This window comes from Embiotoca jacksoni, unplaced genomic scaffold, assembly GCF_022577435.1.
Source record: "Embiotoca jacksoni isolate LCO1_2020_lvr unplaced genomic scaffold, fEmbJac1.0.p SCAF_6, whole genome shotgun sequence".
Lineage (NCBI taxonomy): Eukaryota > Metazoa > Chordata > Actinopteri > Embiotocidae > Embiotoca > Embiotoca jacksoni.
Genome location: NW_027185414.1, coordinates 1,315,129 through 1,338,835, shown reverse-complemented (window position 1 = coordinate 1,338,835; position 23,707 = coordinate 1,315,129). Strand labels below are relative to the sequence as shown.

General features: G+C 39.9%; 1 protein-coding gene across 1 annotated transcript in view; it reads left to right on the top strand.

The window, feature by feature from the left end:
- Positions 1–23,707, top strand: part of LOC138213088 (neural-cadherin) — a 258,811-nt gene that overhangs the window by 207,050 nt on the left and 28,054 nt on the right. Inside the window, exons 32-34 of the mRNA XM_069173941.1 lie at positions 253–419; positions 11,247–11,511; positions 17,486–17,666. Coding sequence (XP_069030042.1) covers positions 253–419; positions 11,247–11,511; positions 17,486–17,666 — 613 coding nt within the window. The remainder of the gene's footprint in view (positions 1–252; positions 420–11,246; positions 11,512–17,485; positions 17,667–23,707) is intronic.

Below are 23,707 nucleotides of genomic sequence, written 5' to 3'. Positions count from 1 at the left end.
GCTAAACCACACATACATATTCTATCTTGTGTATTTTACATATCCTGTCGTGAAACCAGCTCCCTGCATATTAGGCGAGATTTAGGGCCTTTAAGACCTGATGTATTTTAAGTGACCTGAGGTGTCGTCACTGTCGAGTGTCCTAACTTAATAAAGTGTTGTGTTTTGCATTTAAAATTGTAATTGTGTTCATTCTAATTGCGACTGCCATTTTTGTGTGTATGTGTGTTTGTGTATGTGTATCAACACCAGAGGTCCCAGAGTATTCCTTCGATGGTCACAGTCACGTGCATTACCAGTTGGCGTCCCCGCTGCCTGCCCGGAGGACCTGGATCCAAGTCCTGGTTCGAACCCGTAAACACAGCAGCATCATCTTCAACCTGACCTCAAAGGAGCAAAGTGAATACCTCCGACTAGAGGTGAGTCTGCTTGCTGACAGTGTGCATGTGGAAAAAGTGTGATGGAAGACGGTGTGAAAACTCATCTTTCAGACTTTTCGCAATTGTTCAGAACTGCATGTGGTTTTGTTCTTGGATCGAGTGTTCAAAGAATAAATCTCCCCTTTTTTTTTTCCAGAACTTTATAAAGGAAATATTTATCTTCTTCTCTTCTTCCTCTAGAGACAGTCATTTTTTTTTTATAAACTGCTCTTACAACATGCAGTTTTTCTGTTGCTGTAGTTTAATATTACCTCTGCAGCTGGTTGGAAACAGGAAAAAAAAAAACACTTCATAACAATACTGAACAAGTTGCACATGTTCTCCTTAAATGTTCCAGTCAATATAATTAGTTGACAAGGTACTGTAGTTCACATTATATTCCTTTAATAAAAAGTTAAAGTAACAATCTCATGTAGGGGAAATAAACGTATTTGCTTCATATTGGAAATAAAGTGGTAGAAAATATTTTCAAAAAATACTTTCTCAGATTAATGAATACCACTTAATATGACGTTTAGATAAGAAATTCAAGCGGACAAATATTTATTCAGGTATGAGTGAGGCCACAGAAACTAGCAATATATTACATGTCAGGGCTTTGAAGGGTCCACACTAAAAGATGATTGTGTAAAAAATATTCGGTATATTTTGGGGTGGTGGGAGAGGCAGCCCTATGAGGGTTCAACATGAATTGATCATGTTTACACCTGGACTGTGATGTCCCCTGAAAGTAGTGAGTCCTCATCTGACCTGTGATCCAGCAGACAGGCGGTGACCTACTTTATTGGTCCCTCTTGCTTCCCCTGGAACCTTTGCATTATTGAATGAGATCTCCCTGTAAAATTCCCAGGAAATGTTACTGGAGGAGCAAAGACTATATTTTCATGTAATGTAAAAGCTATTGCCTCTAACTGTACAGTGTGGTGAACTGCTCTTGATAAAATCACAGTAAATGTATTTCAAATGAGACGCAAATGAGACGCAAATGAAAACACTGAAACGGATTATCTTTTCACGTTTGACATATTCAATAGTTTGACTTTTATATGAATTTTCATCTGAATTCTACACAGTATACACAAAATTAAGTGGGCACAAAAGCTATGGCACACAGGCTGGAGTGAGCCACTCTGATCAAGGATATGGAGGAACATTGATTGCTTGCTGTGGGCTCTGGTGGATCCCGGACAGTCACTGTGTAGATGTATGGTGGTGACGCTCACTTGTTGAATGACCGGTTGCTGCTGAAGTGTACAAAACATTTTCTAACCTTCACTCAACGCAGTCAGGAGAGCTTCTGCACTTCAACTCTCCTCTGGTACCAAACTAAAGTTCCTCTCAGATGGTGAATTCAAAAAGAAATCAGGACAGTAATGGATGAATACTTTCACTGTTCTTTTCCAGGTGTTTTTTATTCAGTTGGTGATATCCAGATATCGGCCCTTTTGTGTTTGTAGTCTAAAAGTTGTCACGTGCGAGAACAATATCACAACAGGAATTACAATATTTTTTTTCCAATATTTATATGTAACAATATGCCAGATGTATGCAAATTCATGTAAATTATTCAAATTGATTTCCAGTGCAGTGAACTGTGTGCCACTGTTGTGCTTTCCATTAGACCAAACTCAATCAGATGTATTTAACAAAACCCACAGTAACGTGATGCTTAGTTTTAATTGCTTTGAAACATTTATTTGGGCCACAGTTTATAAAATGATAACATCACACAATCATATCATCACAACACACTACCACTGATCATTGAACTATTGGTGAGACTTACTCTATATCAAATAGATTGGAATTATATTAGTTTAAAAAATAATACAGACTATAATTTAGCACTCTGTCGTTAATCATAGTGGAAAAAAAAACAACATTCTCCTGGTACATAGTGTAGATTAGAAGTAGAACTGACATCACAGTTCTAAATCTGTCTATACATCAAGGGCCTGATTTACTAAGATCTCAAATAAAGGGTTCTAAATTGCGTGTTTATTCCAAAAGTTTGCATATTTATTTTGCACCCGTGTTGTAGGTGATTTACTGAGAGTAATTGCGTCACTGATATCAGGTGAAAATCGCTGTATTTAAATTAGGTCTTTGCGTGTATTAAAGTGACTCCAGCCATGGAAAAACAACGACCGCAAAAGGAAAAGGAAATCTGTTCCAACTGAATTAATAAATATCAATACAGCAAGAACAAAACGCTATGTAGGAGATTATCAGCGAGGAAATCAATTCTGTGGGAAAATAATTATGAGAAGATGGCAAGATATTCGGCAAAAAGAAACAGTTTGTAATAAAACGTTGGCAAATAAAACAGGAAGGGCGGTGGATGAGATGCTTCAAACAAACACTGAGCAGCAGGTCCAGCTCTTTCTGTGATGAGCAGGTCAATTTGATCTCATCCTATCTGTGAATTTCTGCGGGACACATTCAGGACCTGGGACAGCACACCTGAATAACGGGACTGGGTGGGATATGCAAGCAGCGATACGCTGGAATGACCCAGGGTCAGGAAAGTGCTGAGTAGTAAGAAGTTTTTTTTTATTTCTGGTATTGCGTGGCTCCTCCTTGTTGTTGGCTGTCAATCATCATTCAGTTAACTCAAACATGTCAACTGTGGACAGACGAAATGTCTGAATACATTTTCCCTCTGTCACCTCCAAAATGTTTCCACGGGTGTAAAACCACGTTCTCTACGTATTCTTTGGTTTCTCTGGGTCTCCTTCTCACCACAATAATAACAGCAGCCTTCTCTCCTCGTGCGCACCTGATTAATACGTCCCTTTCGCTCCTACTAAAATACACATGCAATCACTTCTACTCCTACTTTCATGTTTAGTAAATATAATTGCAGGTGCTAAATTGTTCTATTTGTATGTTCCCTCCCAGTATGTTGCCCCTTCAAGTAGAAACACTCAATATTACAAATGCATGCAGGCAAACACGCAAAATGGACAATGTGTGTTAAATTGCACATTTGAAAGACTCGCTCCTCACTACACGTCGTTAGTAAATCAGCTTGGACTATTTTTTTTTGCAGTTGGTGTGAAGTTTGCATGTGATTTTACACACGCAAACCTTTAGTAAATACAGGTAACTGTATTATTTAGTTATTTGTCCTGAAGGCTGCATTTCGTCCACTCCTCTTTCCCTCTGGTTCATATGTTCACGCTTCAATCTCTCTGTCATATTTGTTTTTTTTGGCTTTCTTCGTCCGACTTATTTCCTGGGATCCCACTCTCTTCCTCTCACTGCTTCCCGTTTCTCCCCCCATGCTGTGACCGCAGATATTGATCAGACATCTGCGTGTAAAATGATGATAATTTATCCATACCACAGCTGCCATTGCAGTAAACCTCTCCTCCGATCCCCGTTTCTCTTCCCTCGGCCTCTCCTTCCTCCCTCCTTCCTACATTTCCTGCATGGCATCCCGCTCCCTCAGCGCAGCCACATGATGTGTGGATAAATGATTTGATCCCACATCATTTATCCTCCATAAATAGTGCATTTTGTCTTGTGTGTAGACAGTAAGGAAATATGTAATCTTATAAAGTGTTAGTGAATGAGGCCCAATAAAAGAAAACCATCACTGCTTCAATCCCACCGTCTGGTTAGTTAAAGATATTACATCAAATTTTCTCTCAGCTACCTCTGATTACTGATTTAGTTACTATTTGCCAGACTATTTGGGGTCTGGTCCCCCTCCTGTAGGAAATTGTTTGCAGATATTCCATCCTACTTGGCGTAGGCTTTGTGTTCACTTTAACCAATCAGCATGCGCTAAAACCGACTGACACGCTGCAACTATCAGGCGCCATGGTCTCCACAGCTTTTTTCCTGAACACAGACTTCTTTGTTGGGTGTTTTGTATTAAACTTCAAGCAGCGTGACGAGATGCTGAGTGTTTATTCTGCGTTGAACGCATAACGATCTGAGTTTTGTTTCTGGTCACTAAGGGTTCATTTTTTTTTTTTACTGTCCCCAGCCTGTCCAATCACAGTGAAGGAGGGGTGGGACAAATGTGGTTTGCGCCACACTGGTCGCTGATTGGTACGCCCTTCAGAGTGGCTGTGCCAACTCTAATTCAAGCCGAGTTACCAGATTGTGTTGTCAGCGAAGAAAACTGAAGCTGTGAGCGACATTCGATGTGGCCAGGCTCAGTCTTCATCAGTGAATAGAACTAATTTGGTAATGTGTGAGACTTTAGTCCCGTTATTAGAAGCAGTTGTGTATGGGGGAAGAGAACAACCATATTTTAAGCTTTCCTTTCATTCTGTGCGGAAGATGTTGCATCCGTGGTTCAATGTTGTTCATTATTTTTGGGTGATTGGCTGAAATTGATTAATGCAAAGTTGTGTCAAGATGTTTTTAGAAGTTGCAATGAGAAAAATGGCCCAGCGTTTTTCATCAATCTCAGAACAACATCACATTTTAGGGTCAGCAACTTATAATCAAGGACCTTATTTTGTGCAGAGGGATATTCATCATGGAAAATGCAGCTATCCTAATTACTTTACTATCACAAGCTTCAGTCAGCACTTTAACGTCAGTTCAGCGTTTCCCACACACACGCTCTTCTTGGGCGGCTGCCGAGATTAAATCACTCAGCTTCAACATGAGAACACCTTTTTTCACTCCTTCCAAATGAACAGATTTTTGGCCTGTCATCTGTCAGAGCTGTGTGCTCTGCAGTATCTGCGTGGGGACGAGAGGCTTTTCTGTGCTCAGCCGCCAAGTTAGAATCGACCGATGCCCTGCTTGTATGTGGTGATCAGGGAACATCTGTAAATTGCAGCATCTAGCTGTAGTCTGCATGCAAAGCTTCTGTGGAACATCGGTAAAGTGTGGCATCTAGTGTTGTCTACATGTGAGGTGTTTAGGGAACATTGTAAACTGGAGTTCTGCATGCATATCGATCACACACCACCGCAAGTAAATTCTCAGTCAGAAACACTGCGCTGCTTTTAGTCCATAGATAAAAAAAATAAATTAAAAAAAAACATGTCCCCAAACAAATATTTATGGACTTCACTACATGTACTTAGCAGTTTCACCTTGACTGTTTCCCAGTTATTCAGGTGGGTGCAGGTATCTTCAGTAGTCCATGTTGTTGATTGTGTGTTAATCCATCAGTTTATCCATAGAGGACAAACACAGGACATTTAGATTATTTATCTTAAAGTTGTATTTTGTATTCACACTTCATGCTGGTGATATGTGTTTTGAAATACAACAATTCATCAGAAATACATGTCAAAACAGCCTTAATCTACACACGTGGATTCAACCGTCAGACTTTGTTCTCATTGCCGTACAATAGTGTGAATACTTGTTGTTATAGTGACCATTCAATTAAAGAAGTGGTGATGCATACTGCAGTCCAAGAATTGGTCAACACACACAAAAACATTTTTAAAATGCCCACAGGTGTTTGAGATTAACGCTGGGACACTTTTTATCAAATTTAATTATTCTTCCGTGCAAAAAATGAAATGTGAACCGCAACACTCAGTTATTATTCATGAATTATTGCCCATAACCTCCAATATTAACTGAGTTTGTGACCATGGGCTTCAGCTTAACAAATTATGATAAAACACTGAGTGAGGGAGCATCTTTGAGAATTGTTAATTTTCCCTGTAAAGGCAGTGATGCTGTGTCTCATTACCTCACAGGAAGAGTGACCCATATTTTGGCTCACTGGGATCTTTGCTATCTATCACAGTGAATTAATAACATAAATACAGTGACTCTGCGGCACTAGTCTCTTATTCACTGTTGCTATAATGTGAAGTAAAAGTTACCTGAATGACACTCCAGTTCTATAAGAACATGTATAACCATATGTTGTTCTATATCACAAAGCATATACATTTACCATAATCACTGTGGTCTACACTCAATGCCCACGTTATCAGGTTTACCAGTACAATTTCTTACTATTCAATACAACAGCTCTGCCATTACAGAAATCATCATGTTCATCTTTTCTTTACTCTGTCCAAAATGTGTAAATTAAATTACTTAGGTCGTAGTTAAAGGTGGTGCTGTACTGAACTTCATTACTGTGCATTCACACGTGTTTTATTGTCTTTCCTATTTACACACATTTTACGGGGGGCACTGAATATTAGTAACGCCTCTAAATATAATGCTGTCCAGTACACTACCACCACAATATGCTCAGAGCGTAATTGTATAATTAATATAATTAAATGAACAATTATGACAGTATTATATTACTTTAGACTGCACATGTTTACCTCAGTAAGTGGTCACTTATTGTACCGAAATCTTGAAAAAAAATGTGCAACATCCAACAATAAACTATAGATCGAGGTCCACACAAAGATATCTCTGTCAGGACTTCAGTTCAACCAAGGAAGCTAATCAAAAAAAAAATCATTGGTCATCTCCTTATAGTAAAATTATATAACAATCAAATCTTGTATGTCACATGCACGTTTGATACAGTGGCAGGTTATGCCTACTGCTTGATCCATGTCGATGACTAGAAATCCACTGATTCAAAATTAAACATTAAAATCTTGCTGCGCTGGAAGCTCCCCGGCAAGAAGCCACTCTGCAATTTTACCGCCTCATTAAGTTCGCACCGTTCAGCTCATTTCGTTTTGCAAGGCAGACTACCTTGACAGGTGGATGACAGCCAGAATGACATACATTACATACCACGTTTACAAAACAAAACAAAGTAGATATATGCTGGTGTTTAAATTGATCTCATATGGAGAAGGTCATCTAAAGGTTTCCTAAAATTGGCACCAAATTAATTTTGTTTCCTATAGGGATGAACAGCAATACTGGCACATAATTGGTTTCGACCTATGAAGGCCTTAAAATAAAATATTGGCCCAAATTGAACATTTCTGTTGAAATAAAAGGCCAATAAATTGACACTTTAATTCTGCCCAAATGCTGTGTCTCGGCTGTGAGGGAGCGCATGCAGGTGTGATGTCATTGTGTCTCTTGTGTTACGCATGAAAGAAGGTGAAACACTGTATGTAGTGTGGAGGTTTTCTAAGGTGTCTGACATGGACAGCAAAGCTGCTATTTGCAAGAACCGTCTCAGGGAGAGCATCGTCCAAGTTTTGTTAATAAGTATGGTTTTACAGTTTTGTGTGAACGATTATGTTATATAAAGTCATTTTCAGTGTGGAATATTTTTCATAGCTTAAGTGGAAGTAATTTGATCATGTTGGCCATTGAATGTGCACGTTTTGAAAAGCATTGGATTTTATGTCTGCAGCTGCCAGTAAATCACAATAGGAATAATAACGTGCTAATTTCACTCCAGGAGAGACTTGATGTTCTTTGTAATTAGGTGAAAAGAAAAAGCTTTTGCATGTATTGGCATCTACAATTGCCAACATAGTTGGATAAAATCCTACTTCCCTAATTTTCAGGAAACTTAAAAACCTGGAAAAATATCAGTAAATTCTGGGAAACTTTCCTTTAACAAGTAAATTGTGAGGCCACGGATCAATGCCAAGCTGGAGCTCCTGGCGTTTATGCAGAGTATTTAACATAAATTACAGTCGTCTGCCTTTAGGCTGGTCGGAATTCAAAACGGTTCCGTTTGCCCGGCAGCGTATTGTGTTTTTCATGATCAAATCAACACTGTGTCTGTAAAGCTGTAGACTGCAGGTTAGATCTCTAGATATTAGGTATTAAAGTATGGGTGTGTGAAGTCAATAAGAATTGTATGAATGTGAAGTTGAGTGTTGCTGGTGATGAAAATGGAATTTGGTTTAATTTCAAAATACAGATAAAGGTGAAAATAAATGCCTCCACTTGTCATGCCATAGTGTATGCACATAATTTGGTTTGACGCCCCATAATTTAATCATGAGAAGTGGATAGATTAACACATCATCTGCACATGTCTGCAATACTGACAGGCTGCAGCATCGAGAGAGCAGTCTATCGCCGGAAGCATCTGGGGGATGAAACCGTCCCTGCGGTGGGACTGTTTACTCAAAAAAATGGATCCACACACCTCCTGTACGGTGCTCCTGCAAAGACACACAGACACCCCATTCAACACATTCACTCACATACCACCCAGGGAGCAGAGCGGGAGCCAAATTGCTGCGCTCTGTTCAGCTTTAATTGGGAGTAAAATCAGGTGGCTGTGAGTGTGTGTGGTTAAAAAGCACTGCCCCGGTGGATTCAGAATATAATTAATACTTCATCACAGAACCTTGAAATGAGCCAAGGTTTTCCAACTAAACAACCTTGGAGCCGGCCAGCACTTTACACAGCTGCTTTGAGGGGAGAAAAAGCCAATGATGGAGACATGGATAGAAAATGGTGAGATGGGTGGAGGAGAGAGGCTTGATTTCAGAGAGAAACAGAAGATGGGGATATTGGGAAAAGCTACAGAGATAGTTAACAAGTGATGGTTCATCACTCCTCTTGGTTCGTGTTATGTTGAGAATGAATGGGAGCACTAATGGTTGCCGCCCACTTGTCCCTCACATCTCTCCTCCTTTGTCTCGGTTCCTCTGCCCTTCTCATCTCAGTCCTCTGTATTACACGGCTGCGGTGGCAGATGAAGATGGAGGGGAGTAAATTATGCTCAGTGGGACACTTGGAGGAAACAGTTTGAAATTGAAATGAGGACGACCCACCCAACACCCTATCCCACTTAAAACGGCCTTCGGTCATATTCTCTCTCCATCCGGCACCCCCTCACCCCTCCTGCACCCTCCTTTTCACATACATACATACAGATAGAGTTTCCAGGATTTTTTAAATGAATATTGCTCCGTGACAGACATGTGATTAGCATCACAACCAAGCCAAACTGGAACTCTTCTCATCTACAGACCTGAGAGTGAAGGGAAACAGGTTTTGTTGTGTCAACATGAGAAAATTCTCATTTCTCATCCATAAATTCCTTCTTTACCTCTCCCTCTCCTCACTGACTCCACATCCTTCTGTCACTCAACTGGACCAGACTGTGTGTGTGTGCCAGTGTCATGACCGACTGACAGCAAATTAAAATGTCAGCCTCGCCGTAGCTTAACCTCATGTAATATTTGTTTTAGGCTCATAGAAACGCCACAAACAACACCTGCAGTGTACCTTTATCACAAGAGCCACGTAATCTTACGACACATGTTGTGACTGCTGAGTGGATGAGGAGGTCTTGGAATATAACCTGATTTTGTGTGTTCATATTTATGTTTAAAAAGGAGGTTTTCATTAGCTGGTAGGAATATCGGTGTTATGTCTGAATTTATTTCCATTTCTCTGTGTTTGCTAACCTCCTGTGGAGTTGATCGAGCTTAGTTTCCAACTGGCCAAATTGGCCTATTGATTCAATCTCTTCCCAACTCAGTAGATTTTGTTTTCCTTTCTTCTGATCCCCATTTGCTTTAAAACCTGAGACTTGAACCTGAGTCAGTGTGACAAATTTCCCACTTTGCCTCCAGTGGTATGTTGCCATTAAGATAGTTTGGATTTGATTGGCTGAGATTTTAAGATCTGCTAAAACTTCAGCCAGTGCCCAAAAAACAAGGAGACTGAATGTTATTTGATTTGTGACCTCAAAGCATCAAACACATACACATGAAGGGTGCATATTTCTGCTCAGAGTTCAGCAGATGGCGGTTCTGATTTCAAATAATATTGTTCTTAATGAAAATTCCTCACCGGGAGATTTCCAGATAATCCCACGAGAGCGGGTCTCTGTAAAGAGACTTGACAGCTGCTGTTTTTTTTTTTATTATTTTGGATACATGTACCACCCAGCTACTATTCAGCTCCATTATGCTGGGAGACATCCAGCAGGAAAGACTGAAGCAACATGTTCCAGTTGTTTCACTGTATAATTGCTGCAGTCAGTTTTTGCATTTTGCAAAATACTAAAATTATGCTTTTGATGTTTCTATTCTGTCAAAATGATTGTGTATTATGTATAGCTGCTGCCCAGTTATACCACAGTGGTGTATTTGTGACAGTGTACATGTACAACCGAGGCAGAACAAGCCGTCTGATCTTCTGTCTGTGTCATTCAATGTTAATATTGCTGTACATGACATACAACACAATGCCAGTAGCTGTAATTAACCAATGTTAAACAGCCTTATAGGGACATTTTGTTTGACTGCTAGGCCTGCATTTCATTTAAATATAACTTGTAGTTTGATGTGAAGATATTACATGATATTGCTGATCGCATATTGTAATATATGTATATGTCCAAAAGTTGTGTATTGGTCAATAGTGTGTTGTTGCCTCTTGAGTCAGGTAAACTTGTCGTGCTGTCTAAAACTTTGCATTTTAATCAGAAGTTAATAATTACTGTTGTGCAAAAGTATTAATAGAATGGAGCACAATCTATTTTATGAAAGTTCAGCTTTATTACTAAACAATGGTATTAGCTATGTGAAACATAAAACCTACTACCATGACATTGCAATGATGAGTTTTGACTGTTAAGACGTGCATCTTCACTTCTAGTTTACCCAATCAGTTTGCTCAGTGTTTTTGCTGGTAGTTTATGCTATTATGTTACGTGTGCCTTTGTGCAGTTTAGTTCGATACATTTAGCTGAAGATGATTAAGGCCTTTCTAACATAGGCCCTTGTTTGTTGTGTGCTAAAAGTTAGTGTGCAACATAGTTCTTAATAACCATTGACAATCTCCCAAATATTTGGCAGTCACAACTATAATTATGAACTTAGCTGCACAAAATAGTATTTTTTGAATCGCTCTTTAAACCTCTGAAGCCAAAGTTATTCTCATTGTCCTGATTTCACCCTGCAGATCTCCCAGGGCTTCCTCTGTGTTTTCTACAACCTCGGAGATGGGGACTACAACCTCACCTTGCCCACCTATCGCCTTGACAACGGTGAATGGCATGAGGTCTTCCTGGATCGACATGACAATGAGTTGACACTGCGATTGGACGGTGGCGGAGGACAGCGGGAGGTAACAGGATTACGGGGCCGAAGCCGAGAAATCATCATTGACCCCACTGCGGTGATGCTGGGAAACAGCTTCCCCTCAGGAATCAACAAGAGCTTCCAGGGTAGGTGGTAACAGCGTTCAGAATTTTTCTGGCCATTAAAGCATTGCTCTCAGACCTTCCAGACACCAGGCGCCACATGTGTGAAATCTTTGTGAGTACAAAATAATACAAACTTCCCAATGTCAGCAGAGCTCCCATCAGTTTGCCGTCAAGTACGTCTGCGTGGGAGCAGCTGGAGTTGCTGCTAAGTGAAGGACAATGTTAAATGACAATGAATCATACAAAACAAAACCAACCAAAGTCTCAGTAATCACTTGGCCGGGTGCTAAGGGACTCGAGTTCACCAGATGTGGACAGCTGCCTGACTGTTGTAGTTTGCTTCCTTCATCTCTCTCTTCAGGTATCTGTGAGCTGCAACATTTTGAAGACCTCTTCTATAAGAGTAACAATTATAGAATATGCCCAGATCATTAGATTAATTAATTTAGTAGTTAGGCCTGTGATAGACTGGCGACCTGTCCAGGGTGAACCCTGCCTTCTCCCAAAGTGAGCTGGGGTAGGCTCCAGCCCCCCCGTGACCCTGTTCAGGATAAAGCAGGTATAGATAATGGATGAATGGAATTTTGTAGTTAGATTACAGTATGTGTACATTGAATAATGCCCATGTACTTCATTTTACAAAGAATAAAATAATAATTTCCCACTTCTTGAATTGAACCTCTGAAGTGAGGATCTCTGGGCTGCAGAAAATGAATAACTGAATATTTAAATGTAATTTATTTCTGTCATCTTTCTAAAGTTTCTGCTATTACCTCATCTCCACCAGTGATAGTCATAGTTGTTCTGTTCCTCTGTAAAGTAATCAAAACCAGCAGTAAACATGAATAACCAGATTATAATGCAGTCACACCTCCTACAAGTGCAGTCACAAAGAAAGAAGGCCACAGCAGAGCTGGGAGGGCTGATTTCTACCTGGAGTCACAGATAACATATTTAAACACCTTTAATTTTGGAGACACTTGTGATATAATGCATCAATCATTTGTAAAACCATATTAATGTCCTTTGTAACTACGTCAAGGCTGAATCATCACAAGCTTTATTTTTTAATGAAACTTCAGCAAACGTTTCCAATCAGGTCTTGAGAAAATGCTCTTAGTTTTTTAGAAAGCTGCGGCACCTCGCTGCATCCCACCCAAACATGTTTTGACTACACCTTAAATGCTCTGTCAGGCAGGTCGAGATTCAAAATTGAATAATTTGCCATCTGCATAGGTACATGTGTACACAGGCACTGGAATATATGTACTGATCTTTCATTCAACTATGCATACAACGAAATAAAAGATACACATACTTGCAATAAAAAGGATAGAAGTAATTAGCTTCCTACATTTTACACTGGGTATATTTTTGTTGAATTGTCTCTGCCATATTATTAAGAGTTCAGTGGAGAGTTCAAAAAGGTTCAAATAAAGAAAGGTAAACCTGCCATAAAAGATCAAATCTGTTCAGCCTCTTATGTGCATCTCTATTTATAGACTTAGATATTTCCACTTCCTGGGTTACGGTGCATTTAGTTGTTCCTCAACCTCATGACGTCCTCACTAGTTCCGATTCTCCAATTATTGTTGCAATGTTGCTGCATCCTGGTTTCCTAGCAGTAAAGCTGCTCAGCAAAATGTCATCCAAAATGCTGGAAATTATTAAAAACAATGGAAATAAAACCAAGGTTGTAAAGCTGAAACGTTTCTGTCAAGACAGACACGGCAAACAAATTCAACAGTGTTTTATTGATAGGTACTAAAATAAAGAAAAGGTATCACACAAAAAGAGAAGCACACTTGAGCAGATCATCATTCCCATTGATGCTAATCTGACTTTTTGACTGGACCACAGCAGCCCTGTAAAATACTTTTGTCTGTAATGTCTGGGTCTGTGGTGCCAAACCATCCTAGTAATTGCTTCTTTCTTCTCATCCTGATTTTGTTAAGGACCATTTTTATGACTTTAAAGAAAGATTTGATTTATTTTTCAAGGAGAGCAAAAATCAGAGCTAAACTCGCCTGGCGTTCAAGAGATGATTCCTACAGGCAGATGAATGTGAACAGGGTCGAATTGTCAAGAGTTGAAAATTTGCTGTGGGAGATGGAAGAAAGGTTGTCATACAATAGTATAAATCCTCTGAATGCCTCTTTCAGTAGAGTGCTGATGGATCATACAATGGAAGAATAACACTGAAGAGTTGTGTGCGCGACACCATCCACACACCTTGCAGGCTCTTGTGGATATAATTTGTCTGTTTATGTATAGGAGACAGATAATGTGATGTATTTGATATGTCACGGGGTAAAGTGAAAAGGTTGGTGTGTCGTTCAGGGCATGTGGGACCGTTTAACAACTATTGCTTCTAAGAAGTGCTCCCAAAAATAGATATTTTTTATCCATTCATACGCCCTCCGTTCAAGGGAGAATTGTGACATATTTATGTGTTTATGAATGATTGATGTGACAGTTTAATGACTAATTCACCCAAATGCATCTTTATTGTTCGCTGGGATGTGTAAAGAGGAAGGTTTGTGTGTGTGTGTGTGTGTGTGTGTGTGTGTGTGTGTGTGTGTGTGTGTGTGTGTGTGTGTGTGTTTTGGGTGTGTCTTCAGGACATGTTTGTGCTGAACTACAAAAAAAACAGTCATTATGATTCTGAACATTTATTTAATCTGTTCATTATGTTTATGGATCTTACAGTCTTCTAATATGATAAATGGATGTGAACATGTTTATCAACTGATATTCTCTTTTAAGTTCGCCAAATTAAACAACATGTCTTTGACTTCATGTCCGTTACAACAACATTTAGAGATTCTAATCTGATGCTTTGGACAATTAGTTTATTCACTTTTTTGCCATCTTACATGACAACAGTGCGACCAATTTGAAACAGGAGCCAGCAGCAACCTTAAAAGTGACCCCGGGAACTTCTCCTTACAAATAATTGGTCAGGCACGAACCTCCATACCTCCTCTATTTCTTTCAATGATTTGGTTGTTATACAGTACAAGGTGAATTTTCACACAAACACAAAACACACATCCACATCTGTGGCTTCTTGCATGGCAATCCCTGACTTATGTTTTCGCCACCCCTCCAGCCTACATGTATAGACTTCACAACCTTTGTACTTAGTCTGACGACCCCTGTTGAGTGACAAGTGTCCCATGATCTCTGTCACATGACCATTCTCTGTTGACCTCTGGCTATGTTCAGACTGTGGGCAATTCAGATTTTTAGGACAGCATTGTTATTTGCAAGTGAGCAGATCTGGCATGTCCAGACCAAGCAGCAACCAACAGTGACATCACCCATAGTTTTGTGAATGGTGCTTAAGAAGCCTCGAGTTCTGATTTTGGAAGTTGCCATCTTGCCAGTTCGGAACAGTTTGCAGTCAGAAGTGACCATATTTGGGCGAGCTGGGGCGGAGCGAGCAGGGGATCTGACTCAATCTGATTGGAAACCTGGCGAAACTATGCCCCGCCCGCCGGATAGCTGTAACCTGACTAGACTGCAGGCCGTCCATCACAGCCCCCCAAAAAAATATGGCCTTTTGGAGCGTATTTTCCAATTAATGACGGGATTATTTTCAGATGGACCGCCAGAAAACGAATAAGAAGAAGAGACTTTAGCTAGCAAAACCAAATCAACTCATGGAAGAAAATGATTGACTAGTTGAATGGGAGTCTATGGAGTCGGAGGGTTTTTGGAGCCAACCTTTAGCGGCACTCGGTGGTATTGCAGCTTAAGGTACTTGCGCATCTGCCTCATTTTTTCAGTGCCAGCTGCTTTCCACCATGGAAGCTGCTGGCACGGAAGCTTCTGTCCGTGGACTGTTGCTATCGTTGTTCTCTACAGCATAAAAATCAACACTTACTGATAGCTCTGCTAGTGGTAGGATAGATTCTACTCACTCTGTCTCTCTGAAAATGATGTTGTCATTGTGTGCCCCGTTGCGAGTGAACAAGAAATCTGATCAGAGCCAGAAGAGCATCCGGACTGAGTCACATCTGTAGAAATCTGATTGGAATCGCATTTCAAACCACCTCCAAATATTGTTTGGAGCCAGATTGCAAAAATCACATTTAATGTTCTTCTTTGCTGTTCAGACTTTCAAAAATAAATCTGGATACAATCTGGACCTGACAAGAAACGGATTTGTGCTGGCAGTCTGAACGCAGCTTTAGTCTTCTTCTTATGCCAAAGCGACAACAGGTGTCACAAAGTGTGTCATGATATAATTGGAGACTACACTGTGAACACAGATCGTTTCCCGGTATTTTTTAAGTGGGAACCGCACGTGGCTCGCGTGAAAAATAGGCGGCGGGTCTATTTTATAAATGTCGCAACGCACACGTGAGTCGCGCATCTCCGAGGCCACTGTGGCTGCTCTCATTCATTAACATGGACGCCGAAATGAAATGACGCCACGCAGCGACAGGTGACGCACACGCCAGGCAGCCAGTGTTCCAGGCCTGAAAGTTTCTGTTGGTCCTTCAGTGTGGTCCAGGACACATTTGCGTACTGTTAAAAGATCGTGGCCTTCCCACACCACCTCTGAATGGGGTCTGAGTTATCTCAATGCATCCTTGGTGCATTCACAGCTGTACGTAGAGCTGTCGATTCCAAGTGTGAACAGGGCCAGTGGCTGAAGGACTGAATCATGCACACACTGTATGAACCAAAATGTTGATACAGGCAAAACTGTCAGACAGGAAAGAAGTCTGGGAAAGGATAGATGTTAACGAGACAAAGGGAAGATACTGCATGATAATTGAGAGCGCAAGAGGTCAGAACTAAGAGACACAGACATAAAGTGAAGACAGAGAGCTCCGACTAGACAGTGAGAGATGTAGACAGCTGTGCCTCAGGCGATAAAAGACAATGCCTGAGTTTATTAAATGGATTTTAAAAGCATTTCCCTTTAGAAGAGGTAGGCTTGATGGCGGCAGGGAAAGTGTGGGCGAATATGTGTGTGTGTGTGTTTGCATTTACTCTACTGTTGGGAATGTCTTTTTCCACAAACACACAGGGGGAATAAAATATTACCTAAATACACCAATTCAGCAATTAAGGGATGAGAACATAAACAGCAGAAATATGCCTCCTCAGTTAGAAACACTGAGTTGGACATAATATGATATCATTGCTTCATCATATAATTTGTTTCAAACTAAAGAGGAGAACACACATACTCATTACATAGAAAACTGTGCACACATAAATGAAGCAAAGCCTGAGCTTTTTCAGGCAGTAAACTGACTCCACACTAGCATAGCAGGCTCTTATTGCAGCATGTGTCCATTTTCTTTGGCACTGGGTGGTTGAAGACAACAGAAGAACTAAATTGACAACTGAGGAGATAGTTTAAACGGAATTTTGGTTTTATCACAGATAATAAGATAACAGTTTTCGGTCCTCGCTACCAGCTGACCCTTGTTCTTGTTTCAGTCTCTTTTCCTTCTTCGTCTTTTTCTTTAAATCTTAAATCATTTGTACGCTGTCTACTGTTTCACTGTTTCTGTTTCCACTGTTGCATCCTGAGTTTCTACCTCTCTTATGTCTGTTCTTTTCCTACCTTCATTCCTACCGTGACACTTTAAAAATGTCCCTTTTTGAGCACCCAAGTTTGCAGAATTCGAAGATCAAAATCTCACCGTGTGAGTACAGATATCAGCTGAGGAGTTGCATCGTAGCTAACTTAAACTATAACGAAGCAACAGGTTGATAAACCGAACTGTTAACATCAACATTTTGCAGATTGCTCTTCAGATATGTTTTGTTCTCTTTGCTAAGTTTAGCAGATAAGGCTATTGACACGTGTAAATATCACAGTTATCAGTGCACCATGGAGCACATGACATAATATCCAACATGTCCACACATCTTTGTTTTCAATGCTCTAACATTGTACTTAACTTATGTACCTCCACTGTGTGTTTCTTGTTCCACTGAACCCTTGCTTCCATTTGTCTCCCTGCAGGCTGTATGAGGGATCTACGCCTCAATGGCCGTTACATGCCACTGGAGAGCCAGCCACGAGATGGGGTTTCCCAGGTCAGCATACAAGGCCTCTCCGTCGGGTGCTCGTCTGACTCCTGCAAAAGGAACCAGTGTAGCCCCCCCTTCACTTGTGTTGACTTGTGGAGAGTGCACGAATGCAGGTACACACACAAACCCACAACACAAACCCACACATACCAAATGTACCTACAGAGTCAAGCACATTCACAATTGGATGCTCCACATACGTCACTGTGCGTCACAGTCATGAAGACACACGCCTTTAAACCAATTAGCTCCCTTTAAAGCCACTTTTCAGCTTCTGACATTGATATTATTTTTGTTCACAGCCATATAAATGTGCTTTAAAATAACCTGGCCCTGACCCACTTAAGGCTGTATTGTTTATTTGTTGGAAAGCGGTGAAATTCTATGGCAACCACTTCATGGCAAAACAAGCATTTGCTTGTATGTGTTGGACTGTTGGAAAATGTGACAGACAATTAACATCCACTTTTAGAGGAAGACCAGCGAAGAAGTGGAGACTGGCATGACGGAACCAATCAAAAAGCCCCAGCTATAGTGACAATAAAACAAATGGATCTTGTTTTGACTTAGTTACATTTTCAACATAAAACAAGTTTTCATGAGTGCAAATTTTAACCAGTTCACCAATTTTCAAACTTGTATCTAGCTATCGGAATTATTATAGTGTGTAAAACACAGTTGTTCATGTTCTCTCTGTCTTTCGGGGGCAGAGAGAGAGCAAAAGCTGTGGTCCATCCAGCACCAACACCATCATTTGACATGTACAGTGACATAGTCGGAGGCATAGAAGAACTACTAATAATACTACTACTACTACCGACCCAGAGAGCACTCGTGTTTACGTTACAATGAGTGAGAGTTTGTCTCCTCACTAAACAAATGTGTACTGGAGACCTTTTTCAGGATACCAATAATGAACTGAAATACACAACTAAAAACAGGGCAGGTGGCCATTTAGTGACATTTTTTGTCACCTAACACTTTGTTTAGGCCAACGAAGTGGTCAAGGGTGGATTTACCGCAACACTGGTTTAACAACACATAGGTTACACTAAATGATCAGCGCAAGGAGGTCCCTGGTGAATAACCATCTTCTCTCCTGCTTTTTTCTCTCTGTGAACAATATTGTCTGCCTGCTCATCAAAATTTTGTTTAGTGGGGGCTATAAGGTGACAGACTTGGCAAAGGGACCTAAAGGACTTGGGGGTGGGACGTCAGAATTTATCTACGTGTAAAACAACTCGTTCCACTCTCAGACACTGAAAACAATTGTGTCCTTATTTTGTGCAACAGATGTGTCTAAAAATGAAAATGTTGTATGATCATATAATAACATAGCACTTTGATTGGGAGTTGACGAGATTAGTCGTTAATTGATGACAAATCTATTTTCCAAATGTAATATAATCCAAATGTATATATTAATACAAATTATAAATGGTTAATTTACAATGCATAGACTAACATCAAAGAATGTTTGATCATACAAATGAATTAAAACTCATGGGAATCCGGTGGTTAAACTGTGTATGAACTCTGGGCAGTGTTACTGTCTGTTAAAAATTGGCCTCGGAGAGACGTTTAAGTGTTAAAAACACAGAAGAGCCGGTGTGTTCAGCACCAGCCACGTCTCCCTTTGAAAGAAAATTAATGAGACAGTGAACCCAACATGCTCCGCCACAAAATGTTGGAGGTGAAAATTCATTTTTCAGCCCTCTGACCCTGATGGGATTCACACTTTAGCTTGATCAACATTTCCCATGCAACATTTTATTACTTTCTGTATGAGGGTTAGTTTGTTTGTCAGCAGGAAATGGGAAATGTCATGCAATGAAAAGGCACAGCGAGCTAACAACCCTCTCCTGTGGCACAGACTGACTCAAACACCGAGTGCTCTTAGCCACAGCCACTAATCTCAGCAATTTTTCTGCCATTGGAAACATCGGCCTCTATTCAGTCTGTGCAGCCTCCCAGCTTTTAATCTTGCCTTCCCTTTTTTCCACTCCTCTGATCCACTCACCCACATCCTCCATCCACCAATTTATTTTTTTCACAATGGCTCTTATTCTTGCACTCCGCCCCTCTATCCCTCCATTTCTTGGAATTGTGCAGCTCTCATCTTGCTCGGTTTTTAACCCACCCGCCATCACCAAACACTTACCCGACACACACATACATACACTCTCCATTCTCACCCCGCTTGTTTGTTCACCATGTTCCCTTTTCAACACTTGACCTGAACCTCTGAAGATGACTAGAGCACGAGTGTAGTTAATACTGGCAGTGACTCGTGTTTGAAACCTACTTGAGGGCTACAGTCAAATCATCAAATGATTACTACAAATACTAGAGCTGCAATGATAAGTTGATGAATTAGTGGCATCAACAGAGAATGTACCCAAATTCTGTAATTCCAACTTCTTAAATATGACTATTTTGTGTTTCCTTCAGTCCTCCATGATACAAAACTAAATATATGTCGGTTGTGGACTGTTGTTCAGGATAAAACTAGACATTTTAGGCTGCACCTTGGGCTTTTGGAAGCACTGGTTGATATTTTTCAGCATTTTCTGACATTTTAAAGGCCAAACACCAGATCAGTTAATTCAGAAAATGATCTACAGATTAATCAATCATGAAAATAATCATTATGTTATCGTAAATGTTATGTGCCTAAGGAACCCTCTAATTGGGCTCAAACACATAAGACACCCTCTAATTGGGCTCAAACAAACACGTACACAATGACTGGTAAGTCAGATGTTTTTTTTAATTTAATTACCAAAAAAAAAAAAAAAAGCAACACTGCTATTTGCAGAACTCCTCCCCTGAAAAGTGATTGTCCACTTATGGTTTAGCAACCAAATGGGCACACCAGATTTTTGCTTTTAATTTCTCCGCATGCTTGACAAGTTTGAAGGGACTTGAAGTGAGAGTGATACTCTGTACATGAAGAAAGTGTTATTTTTCGCAATAACAACAAAAGTTTAAGGGAGCTGGCTAAAAAGTGATCGTTAGCATGCCCTCCTGTGAAGAAGACTACAGAAACATTTTACTTCCAAAACTCTTCACTTCCAAGAAATGATAATGACAAGACAATATTGCTAAAATGCAGTTGTTGTTTTTTATTCAAGCTCAAGTGTGAAATCAGAGGGGATGCATCTGTCATAAAATTCTCATAGAACATTGGACTGCTTCAGGAAGAGAGAGAAAGAAAAGACGATTAAAGACAAATACTAAATATTACAAGGAAAAATTAAAAGGTCACTCCTCAGTGTGACATCTATGTCTGTTCTTAGTTTCATATATATGTTTCATCATTCATTTGTCACATTGGAGAAAAATTGTCACATTGGAGAAAAATTGCATTGGTATGGTATGAGAGAGAGGCTGCTGAACCGAAGGCACATTGAGAATTGATGAACTGACTCAACACACAATAACTGCACAAAAAGGTGCACAAACCAAAACATGAAAGCTGCCCTTGAGTCATCATAAATAATTTCCTGGACATGCTCTAAGCATTCGTGTAACAGGCAATACTGACAGCAGATAAAGTCAGGCACGCTGGCAATGACGCACTTACATTTTTAAAAGACAGATAAAAAGCGTTCAATTGGACTGAATGGATGTCTTTTATCATTTCTTGTATTATTAGAAAAAAAAATAAAAATAAAAATTTCACATGGAACGCACTACATAAGGATCTAAAATTAGACAAATGTGTGTCAATTGATGAATATAGGGCCGTCATAAAGAATGTCGTGTCTGAGGCAAGTGCTTGTTTTTCTAAAAGGTCACTCTTTAAATTGCTGTTATACTGTTGTATTGTGGATTTTGTGGTGTGTATGCTGCATTTTAACATTTATGAGTTTGTACGACTGCCATTTTGGCCAGGTCACCCTTGTAAAAGAGGTTATTTATCTCAATGAGACTTCCTTTTGTTTTTTCTTTAGCTTTGACTCCTCCAATGTGAGAGAGCCAAAATGCTACTATATCAGAATTTAGATGAACATTTAGAGTAACAACAGCACCTCTGGTCACTCTGGAAGTTGCAGAACAACTCTTAACATTTCACTCTTCACAGCTTATTAACAAAAGAATATTCGCAGGAAAACCGACAAAAGACACGAGCCGTATAAAGATGAAGGAAATTGAGATGAAGTCTGAAAAAACAGTGAAAAGGTGTCAAAACTCAAAGCAATCAGGCTTCAGAAAATTCTGACGGCACCTGTCACTAATTACCGTGTGAGCATGCAGGCTCATCTATATGAAAAGACACTCGTCACAGCACTCATTACAGTCACGGCTAATGAAGGCAAGACAAACACACTGCAGAAAACATGTGTTGTCCAGTTGACTGACAGGTGTCCTATACTCAACACCTACACAGACTCCAACCAGGCATAATGAATACAGAGTGCAGTGTTTTGATTATGGAATAATAATCCATTCCACTGCTAATTATCTTTTAAAGTGTGTCTCTCAAACAGCTATGACTGTGTGTCTCCTTACATTATCAGGATAGCGGGCATTTACAAATTCTGAAGATGATACTGACTCTCTTGGACACGTTATCCAACTCTATATTCACTCTTGAGGTAAGTCTCAGTACCAGACTGAAATGGCCAGAAGAATCCCATCTACAGATTTCCATGGGAATAAATGTACTGTAGCTCATGTTAAAGTGCTGATGAACAAAATGGCAGAAGAACTCTAAAATAATTTCTGCAGCATACAATAAATAGAGAAGCTGCGTCTTCTCTTCTTTTGGCACTGGTGAAAATCTGCTTACACCTGCAGCCTGTACGAGATGGAGATTAGAGGGATTTCTGGCACTGACAAAGAGAGATTGTTACAAAAACAAGAAGTCTTCCTCCGCCAACAACTGTCACTTTCTCAAGGTTACATGCTAATTTCCTGCATATACTTTAATTAAAGTGAGTTTTTTGTTACCTCTACATTCAATACTTCTACATTTTGTGTAAATGAGACACAAATATTGATAGTATGTCACATTCATATATTTTGCATACAAACATGCAGTACAAATCAATATAGGGTCGCGGTTTTGGAAACGCCGCTAGTTGCAATGGACGTGAAGAGAGCAACGTTTTGTTTGGTAGTTCAGCAGCAAAGCCTTTTACTATTCAGAGACCTTTAAGTCAAATTAGCCTTCCTGCTAAATTAGCAGTTCCTTCTGCAGCAAAGTTTGGAACCTAATCTTAAAAATAGAGTTGGTGTCTGCCTCCTGAACTCAAACTGGGACCTTGGTTCCACAGGAGAGAAGGCTGATGGCTTAATTATCTGCTTCCTATTTTAATTTTGGAAACTTGGGAACCACAAGTGAGCCTCCAGTTGAAGTGTTTGAAGTGTTTTATTGGGATAATATGGTACAATGGGTCTCTTAAATAGTTTGGTCATTACGGCTTTTGTATGCAAGGACAAGGATTTTAGATTATTGTCTTGATTTTACAGGAAGCCAATCAAGAGAAGCTAATTTGGGAGAAATATGATTTATATTACTGATTCCCATCAGCTGCAGAATTCTGGATCAACTAGAGTTATTTGGACATTCTGAAAAAAATAAATGACTGCTGTCCAGCCTAGAGGTATAAATCCATGGTTCCCTTTAGCAGTACTGGAGACCAAGGCAATTCCATCCTGAGTGACTACGGGGTTAGATAGTGAGTTTGTGATGTGTTTATGGCCAGATACAATACCATTTTTTCTGAATTTAGAAGTACAAAATTACAAGTCATCCAGGCGTGCTTGAAGTTTGACAAACTAATTTGTTTCATTTGACTTCATAGATAGATATAGCAGTGTGTCATCTGCAAAGCAATGGAATTTAATGCAGTGTTTTCTTATAATTGTACGTAAGGGAAGCATGTATAACTTGAAAAATATGGGTTCAAGTGCAAAACCCTGTTGAAATCCGAGACTAACTTCTGTGGACGTGGACGAGTCCTTGACATAAACAGATTGTAATCTATTGTATTAATGTATTATTTAAACCAGCCTAGTGTAGTTTCTGTAATCCCGGTGACATGTTCCAGTTTCTGTTATAACATGTTCAAATCAGTGGTGTCAGATCAGGACAAGTATAGAGATGAGGCAATGACAGTACCATACATATACTTATTCTTGTGAC